The 13,977-nt window shown below is 38.7% G+C and overlaps 4 protein-coding genes across 7 annotated transcripts in view; 2 read left to right on the plus strand and 2 right to left on the minus strand.

Moving 5' to 3' along the window:
- Positions 1 to 862, minus strand: part of LOC104791602 (L-type lectin-domain containing receptor kinase VIII.1-like) — a 3,409-nt gene extending 2,547 nt beyond the window's left edge. The window contains exon 1 of one of the 4 annotated variants that reach the window (XM_010517526.2): positions 87 to 862. In XM_010517526.2, coding sequence (XP_010515828.1) covers positions 87 to 656 — 570 coding nt within the window. In that variant the 5' untranslated portion in view covers positions 657 to 862. Of the gene's footprint in view, positions 1 to 4 lie in introns of all 4 variants that reach the window. The other 3 variants (XM_019246785.1, XM_019246784.1, XM_010517525.2) reach the window with 3 other exon arrangements.
- LOC104791603 (dystrophia myotonica WD repeat-containing protein-like) lies at positions 1,604 to 5,753 on the plus strand. Its single transcript, XM_010517527.1, has 11 exons — positions 1,604 to 2,063; positions 2,302 to 2,628; positions 2,738 to 2,846; positions 2,935 to 3,028; positions 3,409 to 3,496; positions 3,588 to 3,671; positions 3,877 to 3,973; positions 4,059 to 4,146; positions 4,276 to 4,381; positions 4,458 to 4,550; positions 5,056 to 5,753. Exons 1-11 carry the CDS (start codon positions 1,881 to 1,883, stop codon positions 5,476 to 5,478), a joined length of 1,692 nt encoding a protein of 563 aa, XP_010515829.1. The 5' UTR covers positions 1,604 to 1,880; the 3' UTR covers positions 5,479 to 5,753.
- Positions 8,314 to 10,436, plus strand: LOC104791605. The gene has a single exon (XM_010517529.2). It carries the CDS (start codon positions 8,804 to 8,806, stop codon positions 10,205 to 10,207), a length of 1,404 nt encoding a protein of 467 aa, XP_010515831.1. The 5' UTR covers positions 8,314 to 8,803; the 3' UTR covers positions 10,208 to 10,436.
- Positions 12,144 to 13,112, minus strand: LOC104699108 (uclacyanin 1-like). Its single transcript, XM_010414453.1, has one exon. It carries the CDS (start codon positions 13,110 to 13,112, stop codon positions 12,144 to 12,146), a length of 969 nt encoding a protein of 322 aa, XP_010412755.1.

Consider the following 13,977-nt stretch of genomic DNA (forward strand, 5'->3'; position numbering starts at 1 on the left):
CGATCTAAATCGAGAGGGAAGGACAAAATCGGAACTTTAGGTTTCAGATTGGAGTAAGAGACCGATACGTTGAAGACCCGAGTTACTCCGTCGTATTCGATCCATGAATTGACGGTGTTGCCGCTCTTGAGATCGATGTTAACGGTGCCAAGATCGCCTGAAACAGAGGAAACGACGCCGTTTACGTCGAATCCGACATGGTTGCTATTAATGTCTTTGAAATCCACGTCCATTAAAGTATCGAACTCGACGGCGACGAATTTTGAACCGGAACCGTTTGGACCGGTGAGTCCAAGCGAGCCACCGGCGAAGCCGATTGAGTTTGCGTCGGGAGAGATGACGAAAGCGAGACCACCGCCGATGGAAGAAGGGTTGACATTGGTGATTGAGAAGGAGAAAAAAGTTGAGAAGCTTGTCGGAGAGTGAGTTCCGGGTTGTCGGAATCTGATTGGGTTAGCGTACAAGACTTTTCCGGAACCGGAGTTAGGTACAGAGAGGTCACGCGTGAGGCTGACGATTCCGTTGCTTAGACGAGCATTACCGAGGAGCTTTAGGTTGCTTATAGCTAGCGTGGAGAAATCGAACTCTGTAGTAGTAGTAGCTCCATTGAAGAAGCAGAGCAAGATTGAAATAAAGAAGAAGAGTAAGAAAGACATTAACGATGGAGCAGAGAGATGCTTTTTTTTCAGAGAAGAGCCATTGGAGAAGAAGGAAGAAGAAGAAAAGATTCTTAATTTGAGAGAGAGAGAGATGATGAAAAGTCACGGGATGTGTATTGGGGCAATACTTTGCTTGGAGTAAAGTAAAGGAGAGGAAGAGACAAAGGAATAATATTGGGGGAAGATGAGATAGAGAGAGCAGAAAAGAGAATCCAAAGAGACAACGAATGAAGTCAGACAAGTGGATTGAGATGTAACGCCACGTGGGTTTCCCTAACGGCTATAATATCTCTTTCTGTGTTGTCTGAAATTTTTTCTACGGAGAAAAATGTTGTGATGTCAAAAGTGACTTTTTCTGATTTTCTCACATCCTAACCAAATAACGGTCGTACCACACTTGTATGATCATCTTTTCTTTTATTCTTCTAGTCATTGTCGTTCGTTGAAGCTAAAAGAGAAGAACCATAAAATATACAATTTTTTCAATAGCGTCCACATGATAATGATATGAAGATACACGGATTTAGACATGAACGACACTATCACAAACCATTCACATATATATATTTTTGTCACACGGGTTTAGTAAGTTTTCCAAAACATCAAGCTAGTTAATTTTACTTTGTTTGACAAAAAAGTTAATTGTACTTTTAAAATATACAAAGCATAAAAAGTAAACAATTGACCATCGGAGGCTGAAAGGCCGTGATTTCATAAGTCAAAAAGGTAATGGGCTTAAAAATGGGCCTGAGATATCCAGTGACGTCAGCACACGTGATCTATGCGTATCAGAAACTCGAAACCGAATAACTTTATTAACCCGACCCATCAGACCAAAAGTATCTCCACCCGTTAAATCTTTCTTACGAGAATCTCCGCCGTTGATTGTAATGACTTTTAAATCGCTTCCGAGTCAAAGCTTTGATAAAATATATGTATGGGAAAACAAACAAGTAGTAGTTTGCATACAGTAGTAGTAGTATATCATAATAACCCCTTTGATTCGGTAAGCCATTGGAGAGAGAGACCTCAGAAGCAAGACTAGTTTTGGATTCATCGGCCGAGACTTTTCTGATTTTAACAACATCGCAAGAAGAGGGCATAAATTTTCTGGGTTTCGATTTGGGTGAAAACCCTAGGGGGGCTTTGTGTGAAATCGTGATCAGATGCTATTGAGTCGACGATTAGAGAAGAAGAGTATTATAGCAAGCGAACAACACCATGATGAACACTTCTAATGGGATGATATCTGGACCATCTTCATCGTCTTCACCTGCGGCGAATCCTCAGTCTCCCGGGATTAAGACTTATTTCAAGACGCCTGAAGGGAAGTATAAGCTTCACTACGAGAAAACGCATTCCTCTGGTCTCCTTCACTACGCACATGGCAAAACGGTTACTCAGGTTAAGATTTTTGATTTTAGGGATTTTTTAATATTTGATACTTTGATTCGTTTCTCTAATTGAAGTTTTTGTAATTCGATTGGAATGAGTTTGGGTTTGGGAATTAGTATCGATCATCATGAATCTTTTGATAGTGAAATATGTATTAGAATGCATAAGGTTATTTAGTTGATCAGTTGGTTTCAGTAGCATTTGCTTACCAATGTTGGAATTGGGAATTTTTTGTTTTTTTTTTCAGGTAACACTAGCACAGCTTAAGGAAAGAGCTGCTCCTACGACCCCAACTGGTACTTCTTCTTCGTCCTCCGGTTACACTGCTGGTAGCGGATTCCGTTCAGCAACAGCAAGGTTGCTAGGCACTGGAAATGGGAGTCGTGCGCTTAGTTTTGTTGGAGGTAATGGAGGGGGCAAAAATGTGAGTGCTAGTTCCAGGATTAGTGGCTCTTTCGCTGCTTCTAATTTTACCACTTCGATTACAAATACAAATTTCGATGGGAAAGGAACTTACTTGGTCTTCAATGTGAGTGATGCGATCTTTATCTGTGACTTGAACTCACAAGACAAGGTAGTTACTTTTCTTCTTTGTTTTTCCTTTTAATGATTTAGCTGTAATGTTCTGTGTTTTTTTTTTTTTGCTTTCGGATGTAATGGTTTAGGAAACTTCTTTCATGTAGGATCCAGTAAAGTCTATCCATTTCAGTAATTCAAATCCTATGTGTCATGCTTTTGATCCGGATGCTAAGGATGGGCATGACTTACTTATTGGGCTAAATTCTGGGGATGGTAATTCAGAAGTTTGAGCTTATTTTTTTACATCTCTGATCTAGTTGCCTTGTCTCTTGGATTGATTTGTTATGGTGTGTTATTGTAGTGTACACAGTATCACTAAGACAGCAGTTACAGGATGTCTCTAAGAAGCTTGTTGGTGCACTGCACTATAACAAGGATGGTTCTGTGAATAACAGGCAAGATTTTATCCTTTTCGTGTATATATTTTTTCCTCCAACATTTTGACTGTGCTATACTGCTATTATTTGTTAGTGACACTTGACGAATCGATTTTACTGGTTCACATTTTCTTTGTCTAAGAATCTCTATGTGTTCCTCGTTTTTACTTCTGCTAGTAGTTATGTCAGCGGAACAAAGTTATAGTATAGTTCATCTTTTTTCATTCTAATGGACTGTGTTCTAGGAAACTCTCAGTGACAGTAGATTATTTAAATTATAACAGAACAGGATGTATTCTTAGAGGAGTACATTTTTAAGTTGGTTAAGCTTAAACATGAATCTATTTTGGTGTCATGCATTTTCTAAGTTTAAAGCAAATTTTGGTGCTTTGTAACAGTCGTTGCACTAGTATTTCTTGGGTGCCTGGAGGTGATGGAGCATTCGTCGTTGCTCATGCTGATGGCAATTTGTACGTGTATGAGAAGGCAAGCTCAAATATCGGAATTTTTTTTGCTTGCATATGACTTTTAAGTTGTCTAATTTTATCTAATCCCTGATCCTAATTTAACTGAATAGAACAAAGATGGTGCCACTGACTCAACATTTCCTGCTATAAGAGATCCTACACAATTTTCAGTTGACAAAGCAAAATATAGCAAGGTATGTGAGTTTTCAACCATTTATTAGATCCTTATATAGGTGCTCGAAGCACATGGTACATGCCTATTCTCTACTAGTATCATCAGTTGCCAGTGGTCTTAATAAATTTTTGTATGACATGTTTGGTATGAGATATTCATACTTTCTTTCTATCATTAAACATATTTTGATGTACCATTGTTCATTCCTGTGTGTATTCATGCAGAGTAATCCTGTTGCGAGATGGCATATCTGTCAAGGTTCAATAAACAGCATTGCATTCTCAAATGATGGGGCACACTTGGCGACTGTTGGAAGAGATGGTAAGGCGCCTCTATTATGTCGTATTGTCTTTTTCTTTCTCTATGTATTTCTTTATTAAGCACTAAGATTTCTTTCCATTTACAGGCTATCTTCGCATATTTGACTTCTCAACCCAGAAGCTAGTATGTGGTGGGAAAAGTTATTATGGTGCTCTGTTATGCTGTTCATGGAGGTGATGGAATATAATTCCTTTGGAAACTTTATTTCTTCATTGACGTTTTAAATAGATGTCATTGGTGTGAGCATATTATCCCCGAATGATACTGTTTAGTGACATTGTGATCCCCATTGACATTGACAGTATGGATGGAAAGTACATATTGACTGGAGGTGAAGATGACTTGGTTCAAGTGTGGAGTATGGAGGATCGGAAGGTCGTGGCGTGGGGTGAGGGACACAATTCGTGGGTAAGGTTCTTGATTTTCAGTAAGATTTCTTTTAACATAAACAGCACTTGACTAATGTCGGAATAGTTGCTCTCAGGTAAGTGGAGTAGCTTTTGATTCCTATTGGTCGTCACCAAATTCGGATGGGTCAGGAGAGCATGTCATGTACCGTTTTGGATCAGTTGGTCAGGTATTTCTATGTCTTTACCCATTTTTCAGGTTCTCCTTTACAGTTAGCAAAGAACTGAAATGTGCTTTAATTATGGGATTTGCGTTAAAATTATCTATATTACTTTGATTGGCTTAATTATTCAAACTGTACCCTCATTTTTTATCATCAATGATGAGGAAAAGGAAAGATACAAGAAGTATTAGAAGATAGGTTCTTAGGATGATCAGAAACTAAGTGGAAATCTGATTTAGTCACAGTATTGTAGCTTCACAGGGTCTGATCGTGCATTTATCCAGCTTTGTTCATTAACATATCAAATTATAGATAAAGATTCGTTTGTCTGCCTTATGAATCTGAGGAGATCATTTCAAGAAACATGTTGCCTGAAAGTCTCGAGTGTCTAATTTAATTTGCTATAAAAAAAACCATAGACCCTACAATAAAAATCTCTTGATTCTCCTATATATGATCTGGAAATCTTTTGCCTCATACACTCTACTACTTTCCTCTGCTGCATTCCCAGGACACACAGTTACTTCTCTGGGATCTTGAAATGGATGAGATCGTAGTTCCACTTAGGCGACCACCGGGAGGATCTCCCACTTACAGCACAGGAAGCCAATCAGCTCACTGGGACAATGTCATACCAGTGGGAACTCTTCAACCCGCTCCTTGCAAACGTGATGTTCCAAAGCTCTCACCAATCATAGCTCACCGAGTTCACACTGAGCCCCTCTCTGGCTTGATGTTCACACAAGAATCAGTCGTTACAGCTTGCCGAGAAGGCCATATAAAGATTTGGACACGGCCCAGTGACTCAGAAACACAATCCAATAGCTGCCCAGAAGCAAATCCGACAAGTGCCCTCCTGAGCACAAGCTCCCCTAAAGACAACAAAACTTCACTGAGCAGCAAGGGCATCAGTGGTTCTAGTTTCAAGCAATGACAGAGATGCTGTCTGAAAATCAGGTGCTATTACTATTTAGTCATGTTTCTCCTTCTTAAGTGAAAAAGAAAAAGAAACCTTAAAGAAAAAACCCTGTGAATAAAATTCGACTGGGTTTTGTTTTTTATTCTAAAACAAAGATCAATATCTGAGCTCTGACTTTAAATTGGAGGCTGACAAAGTTTGTGGGCATAGAAGAGAATATATGGGTGAGAGACGAAAGAGAAATTTCTGATGTGATTATAAGAAAGAAAACAAAATGTGTTCTCCCATCAGCCAATATTTCCACTTGTGTGCTTTAGAAAGAAGACACTCTTTATTTTCATGATTTTTGCGTACACTAAACGATTCCTTCTCTGTTTTTTTTTTTTTTTTTTTTTTTTTTTTTTTTTTTTTTTNTTCTTGGAAATTATGTAAAGGATATGTACATTACAGCACCAAAAGAAACAAAGATAATAAAATTCGAAGTCTTTAACAATGCAACAGTATTTGTTCATCATATTCCAAAATCCAAAGTCACATTGCCATGTCAACAACAATTTATGTTGCCATTCACGGATGATGGGTCCTCTTCCTTTGTTTTCGAGTTTTAGAGCTTTCATGATATCACTTACACTCACTAGAGGTTTAACATTCCAAATACCATCGAGATCCAGTTCCTGAATAATGCTATCTTGAATGTTTAGATAAACGTTTCGTTTCTTCTCAAGTTCATAATCCAGGCTATTCCCGCCGTTACCATCATCAGTACGCAACAACAATAGTGATGTCAAGAGGGTATCACGCCATAAGTCTTTAATTTCTCGTAGAAGAAACCTGTGAGTACTCTTAGTCTCGATGTAGCCGGGACCTCTGGATCATCAAGTTGTACGTCGTTATTCTTCAACTGAAGAGGAAGGATCAACGGTAAGAATCTCTCCGTAGCACGGTGTATATGAACAATTGTTTTAGCGTCACTGCTCTTCCGCTTCATGGAGACTTTGAAAATGTAGTCGGCAACGGGAACGAATTTTCCGTTGGCATTATCCTTGTAAACCATTCCCATAAACGGGAGAGACTGAGCCGCATACAGAGCGAGCCTTCTTTGTTCCCCACTGAAGACGCATCTTCAGTGTTGATATTGTCCAGGTTTACTCTCAATCATACGGCCCTGTACTTCATCCTTCTATTGTGAATGTAAATAGTCATTGAACATGACAAGAAAACTACGTACGGGCATGTTGTCGATTGCGATATCAATATCATTAAATTCTTGCCTCATAGGCTTGTCGCGCACCCAACCACCAACGACACGAAGTTGTGTGTTGGGGACGGCATGAAGAAGCAGATCAAATATTACACGTTCCTTCTCAGTGATAACGATCTCTTTCAGATCCATGGTCCTCATCTGATGGAGGAGAAACGTATTTATGCTATAAATAACGCTCAAATACTATCAACCAAGCCTTTTCAATCTAGAATAACACCGGAGTTATGAGAAACTTGAGTAGAAAGCAAAAAGTGTGTCTCTTAACAAAAACCCAAAATATGCAAAGCAAATTAGCAAAACTTTTCCTAATTCTTTTTTTTTGGCAATTGCCTATCAAATCATGATCACTAGATAAAACAAAAAGTTTAAAGGTAACAAAAATTTGTCGTTATGATCCCTACTAGATAAAAAAAAGTTTGAAGGACTAAACTTTGGATCAATATTTGTCAAAAAAAAAAATCAAATATATCATTTAGTAGAATATTTTTCATATTTTCTCTTGAGTTTAGCTAAAAATCAAATCGAATCAGCAACCCAATCCAACACTCAGAAGCAAATCCTACAAGTGCAAATATATCATTTATTAGTACTATATTTTCTCATAATTAATTTAGCTAAAAATTAGTAATTTTTGTTGACATGGTTACCTTATACTTTTCTTAGCTTTACACCAATTTGTTTCAACAATTCTTTAAATAATATGCGAGACCACTATTAACCAGATATATTGGAAAACAAAACAAAGAACCGTGACAAGACCTACAAGAGATAAATTAAGGGAAGACTAACCAACCGATTTTTTTGGCTATATTCATTGCTTCGTCCACTCCGCTCTCAATCATACTTCTAAACTGATGACTTGACGACATAAATGATACTACTATCACTTTAACTTATTTGACAATTACCATAAAACAAACTTATCTAGTATTTCGTGTATATATGCGTAAGAAAAACCTTCTTTCTCCACTCTCCACATATGTGTGGTTAAATACGAGAGACTGATTTGCTTTATTAAAAACTAGCAAATGAAATTTGTATTGAGATTACTTCTCTCCATAGTTTAAGCATTTGATGTGTAGGCACCACCACTTGAGAGAGAGAGATTCAAGACAGCTGGAAACAAAGCCAATAATTGTTAGAAAAATTATTTCCAGTATTTTTTTTTATATATACAAACGAAAATAGAATCGTATGGCGCATATCTCATCAAGTGTCGGTGGATTTCGATTCACTCTCCGAACCATAGTCTTTTTATTTAATGAGTAATGTACATTCTAATAAATCGCTTGACTTTATTACTAGGAGATACAAAATGCGAACATGCAATTATTTGTCCCATCTCGACTGGTTGAAACGATTATGAATTTTATTTTAGATGACAAGATTGTAATGAGATTAAGGATGATTATTTAGGAACTAATCCGATTATATAATTCAGGCTCCATTGGGATTTGCGTAACACTTTACCGTATCTTATCATATCAAAATCAAAGTTTAGTTTAACAACTCAACGAAGGCTTGACAACTAACCACGTGGCATGATGACGTCAGTACCACTTATCTCTCTCTTCCTCGTCCCTTCTCCGTTGTCACTTTATTATTACTTCACTTGAGAGCTCTTCTAAGATTCACAGATCTCTCGTTCTTTCCGACTTCCAAAACTCTCTTCAGATTTCCCACCTTTACCTTTACCTTACGAAACCCTAATCCCCAAATCAGCATTTTCTTCAAAGTTTCAATCTTTATTGAGAAGAGAGTTTCATCGTTGTAGTATGTAGCTAGATCTCGAAGAACTTGCCTATGGTTCGATCAACTGGGTAAACAAACAAACAAAAAAATGGATCTTTTGCTGATACAGAGACGTGAATCAAGAAGGGTCTGGTTTGGATTACAAAATTCGATAGTTCTCCTCGTGGGTGGAAACCATACCTCCTCCAGGTTTTGCACTCGCTAAATCTCTTCTTCTTCTCCTCTTCTCCCCCTCAAAAACTGGTTTCTTAAAAATCGTCTCTTGAATTCCTACAAAATTCAAACTCTTCGGATCTTGTTTTTTTTTTAACTACTCGGATCTTTATGGGCGTTGGAGTGCTGAAGCTGAAACTGATGCCTAGCTCATTCCGTCGGCGCGTTATCTTACGCGCCCTCGTGATCGTCTGCGCTTTCTCTGTTGTATCTGTTTTACGATTCCTCGGCGGTGAGAATGATAATAACAACGTTAATACTCAGCCGTGTAAGGTTGATGAGTGCGCCGTGAACTTCGCGTTTCTTGGTCCGTTCCTCTTCAAAGGCAACGGATTGTTATCAAACAGGTTCCTTAAACCTGTTTTGAACTATTTGGAGTCAGAGAAATGTAAGGAAAACATTGATTTGACTACTCAAGTTGTTAAAGAGCTTACTGGTATGAATCTTCTGAGTAATGATTCTAAAGCTCTCTGTATTGGTCGGAGATCGATTTCAGCTGTTCTTGCGATGAATCGACAAGGTATCTCTGATGCTAGTGTGGCTTACATGTCACCACCTGTTTTCGCTTTCAAGCATAGGAAGTTCACAAGTGAGCTACGTTACGAGGATGCATCTTTTGGCTTTGTGTTTTCTATGGATCTTGAGACAGTTACTGTCCCTGCTTCGCTTGTTTATGAGATCGAGCGTATACTTAAACGTGGTGGAACCGGGGCTATGCTTGTTGGTACTACTAGTGGATCTGACTCAAACGGGTTGGTCAGATTGGTTTCCCCTGTTTCTTCTTTGCTGAAGAACTCGAGTGTGGTTCATGTTGCTTCATTGGGTGAACAGGTTTTGGTTGTATTCAAGAAAGATGGTGAAGATAGTTTCCGCTTGGATCAAACTCATCATCATGACCTTCCCGCTGAGTGCTCCTCTGTTCTCAGCAACCGACCGTACATTGGACTATTGGAGCCTCTTCTAGACGAAAAGCGTTTGGATTTCGAGAGACGTATTCATTACTTGCCTGAGTTCATTGATCTCTCTTCTAGGAAGAGGTTGGTTTATATTGATGTTGGTGCAGCTGATCATCTTAAAGCCAGATCAGATTGGTTCTTCCCATCATACCCTATCGATAGGAAAGCTTTTAATAGCTATTTTGTGCATCACAACACATCTATCTTGACTTCTTATGTCAAAAGCCCTGGCGTAACCTTCATCTATCATCCGGGACTCGTAGCAACTAAAGAAACAGTAGCCGGTCATGCAGATCAAGAAGAAGAACCTTTTGTGGAAGATGATAGCTTTGATTTTCTAGCATGGTTCAATGAAACAGCAAGCTACGCTGATTTTGTGGTTCTGAAGATGAACACAAGCGATGCTGAGCTGAAGTTTCTCTCAGAGCTGATAAAGACAGGAGCGATCTGCTCAGTTGATGAATTGGTTCTTAACTGCACAGGGTACAGCGACTGCAGTGGTATCTTTAAAAGCCTCAGGAACAGTGGCGTCTTTGTCCATCAATGGTGGGAAGACTAATAAGCTCAATAGATGGAGCTTTATAAACTAAAAATTATGTTCTTTGGTAAGTTGGTGATGTTATGTTTTTTTACTGTTGATATAATCTTTGCTCATGTATAGAGCAAAGCCACAGAAGTTTGCTCCAGCGACCCAGCACTTCTGTGGTTCTACCTAAATAAGTTGTCGTCTGTATGAACTTTGTTTTGTGTATGTTTCAATGAAGTTTCTTGAGTTGCGTTTGTTTCTACTGGTTTTGATGCTCTGTTTATACAACTTATAATCACAAGACCGGAACTCTCTTATAGTACCAAAGTATTCTATTTCTCTGTCTCTCAGGCTGTCTTTACATCAGTCGAAGTATCTTTACCCGCTCAGAGCCATATGTTGACAAGAATTGAATCAATCATGATCTACACATTTCAGAAATATATGTCAATAATCAAAATAAATTTGCACATAAGTATATTATAAGACAACTTGTAACCTGGTTCAGGTGTGCAGCTACACAAGGAAGAACCAATAGCCCTGAGTCACCAAATGCACCTCCCAATTTGCTCCACTACCGCCACCATTACCGGTTGTGTTTTCTATGCCACGAGAAAAGAACTTCCATATTAAGATATCAAATCGGTGCTAAAGGCTAACTTTGTTATTTACCTGGCTTCTTGAAACGATCAAGACTGCAGTGGCATTTTCCTTGGAGTTCTTACTACCTGAAACATATGAGAGGACACGGATCGAAACAGTATTGAATGCTAGTAGAGAAAGATGCGGCAATCTGTAGGAAACATACGAATCTTCTTTCAATACGTGTTCCAAATATTTCCCATATGCTTCTTCACTTGGTATATTTTCGACATATGTTAAAGAAGAGAAATGCATACATTCCAATGCCAACGGCGGCAAAGAAAAAACTTAGGCTTAACGGATAATAGCAGTGATATTGACCTGCTAATGGTACCTAGAATGGTATCATGAGATAAACATAGTATTAAGTTCCCCAAAACACCAGGTAAATGCACTAACAAAGTAAGGCCTTTTGAAGTAGCCAGTGAGGAGGAAGCTAATTATAATACAATGGTCTGGCTCTACTTAGCAAGTCATAAGCATGACCAAAAATGCGGTTTCTGCTATTTGATAAGCTTGTGAATGGCTCATCAATGCCGTGGGAAGTTGTACTCTTTTCAGGTAAAATAAATGTCAAAGCATAGAATCTTAACTATAGACATAATTAGAAAACAACATTAAGATTCCTGCAACAAAGCGAAACTCCAAGGCTTACCCTATACGACTTTAGAAAATTATTCAAAGGTTTTAGAAACTATTGTGTGGGATTGTGAGCCAACTTGAAAGAAGCATTAGGAGAAGCGGATGTTGGAAAGAGAGGATTTCATAATCTAGTTGGCATCCAACTTGTTCGTCCATTGAAAAAACAAGTTGGATGCCACAGTCACCGCAAGAGCAAGAGCAGCACTGCCACCAGCTAGCTCATCATTGGCAATTTTGATAAGTCAGTAGTAGAGAAGGCAAGAAAAACAGCTATGCACAAATTATTGATTACACATGTGTAAATTGAGTACGTGAGTAAGGGAAACGCCACTTGATAAGGTGGTTGACATACAGCAAAATATAGCCAGCCCTGTAAATAGCATGAGGACATAAACAGTATATTTCTTCTTTTGTACGTAACTGGTGAAATTTTGCATTGCAAACAATGTTAAGGGTTAAGATGATTATACAATTGTAGTTATTGGAATAAGAAACCTGTTGTTATTATTAGTCTAAACTTTATAGAAGTAGTGGTGATAAGTTTATTAGCTTTTGACTGAATTAGATAATGCTTAATATATATTGTAGACATCTCCGACTAACAAAAAGAAAACCAAAAAAAAAGAAGAAGAAAAATAAACTCTTAAATAACACCAACAAAAACCCTTAAAACTAATTCCAATGCTTAGTGATGAGGTCTGAAAATGCATAACCAGGGCCGCCACCTGTTGCAGCGGTGAATAGGTGAGAGCGTCTTGGGAACATCCGGCAAAGTAACGTCTTCGGTTGATGGTTGCACCGTGACTCGAAGCTTAATGCCAGCCTGACAAAGACCGGTCTTTAAGCTTACAAAATAATGCGCTCCTGGTTTGGTGAGCTTAATGAGATCGTGTCCCGTCTTGTACACAGCTACGGTAGAATTTGGTTCACATGATCTGAAGTCAAGATCATCGCTGATTTCTCTAACGTCGTTGAGTTTGTTGTTGTATTGGAAAAAGAGAGTATCTCCAACACGAAATTGTCTATCTTTACTCCACCTATAATAGTAGTAACTGTTGTACACACTCCATCCTTTAGAATCACCTACCTTGTAGATCTTTCCTCTCTTGCTCGGGGGTGGTGGTGGCGGAGAAGTCGGACGTGGCGGTTCATGGTTCATGCTCTGTGGTGGAGGAGGAATCTGACGTGAAGGGCCATGGTTCTTGCTTGGTGATGGTGGAGGAGCCGGACGTGACGGTTCATGGACCTTGCTCGGTGGTGGTGGTGAAGGAATCGGAGGTGACAGGTCATTGACGACAAAAACGTCATATTTAAGTCCCGAGACGCGGCATTGAAATTCATTTGAGGTGATGAAGTAGTGATGTCCTGGTTCCTTGAAGGTAACAACATCATATCCGGTGTTGTAAACAACTTTAGGAGCAGAAGAATTGCATGAATCATACTCTAAGGCGGTGGAAACTTGAGCAACGTCGTTGATGTTTTGATCGTACTCGAAGACGATGGAATCTCCGACGTGGAATTTCTTATGTTCAGCCCAAGAGTCGTCCTTGATAGTCCATCCATAGTCACCACCGACTGTGTATAGTTTAGCCGAGGTGCAACTCAAGAGAAACATGATCACGAGCATGAAGCCAAAGATCTTCTTGGTGACCATGATTCCGATCGTATGAATAGGAAGAAGAACGATGATGAGATGTTTAATGAAACTCAGCTATGGCCTATGGATGAATGTGTTGATGAAAAAGAAGTCACATATGTGCTCTATTTATATAGCTCTACGATCCCTAAATCATAATCCTTGTCCTTTTAGGATTCTCTAGATGAATCCTTTTCTGATTGGGTTTTTTTTTTTTTTTTATAGTGTTTCTAGTTTTGTGGGATATCTAATTTTATTTTATATAAGATATTAATATGTTCCTAGTTATATAGGCCTGTCCGGTGATTAACTTGAGTTTATCTATACAGCAAACTATTGCATCTATCTCTTCATTTCCATAATTATTAGATTATATACCCCTCTTGGAAGAGTATATACAAGTGGCAATTTCCCGAATTCTGTGACAATCAAATTTACGCAGTGTTCTTCATCATCAAAAATCATCTGGCACTCGATGGGTTCTGATAATATTGGCACTGAATGGGTCCTAAGAATATATTATCATGTAACCCATATATATAGCGGGAACGTCTCTTACTGCCTATAAAACTTCAGTGGGGGTCATCTCACTTCTTCAAGATTAGGCATTCCTATGGTGATCTATTGTGACAACATTTAAAGTTACTTATTTTTGTGCTAATTCGGGTTTACACTTTCGTATGAAGCATGTTGCATTAGCCTATCACATCCAGAAGACCAGCTTCGAGTTGGTCACGTTTCTTTTGAGGATCAGTTTGCGGATTCGCTCACTAAACCTCTTATGAAATGAAAAAACTTGCCGTTTTGTCAACGGGTGAGTTAATACAAGGATTGCTTGCCGTTTTGTCAACGCATCCCTCGTGTCTCGCTCTGGTATCCGATT

Source organism: Camelina sativa, chromosome 6 (assembly GCF_000633955.1).
Source record: "Camelina sativa cultivar DH55 chromosome 6, Cs, whole genome shotgun sequence".
Taxonomy (NCBI): Eukaryota; Viridiplantae; Streptophyta; class Magnoliopsida; order Brassicales; family Brassicaceae; genus Camelina; species Camelina sativa.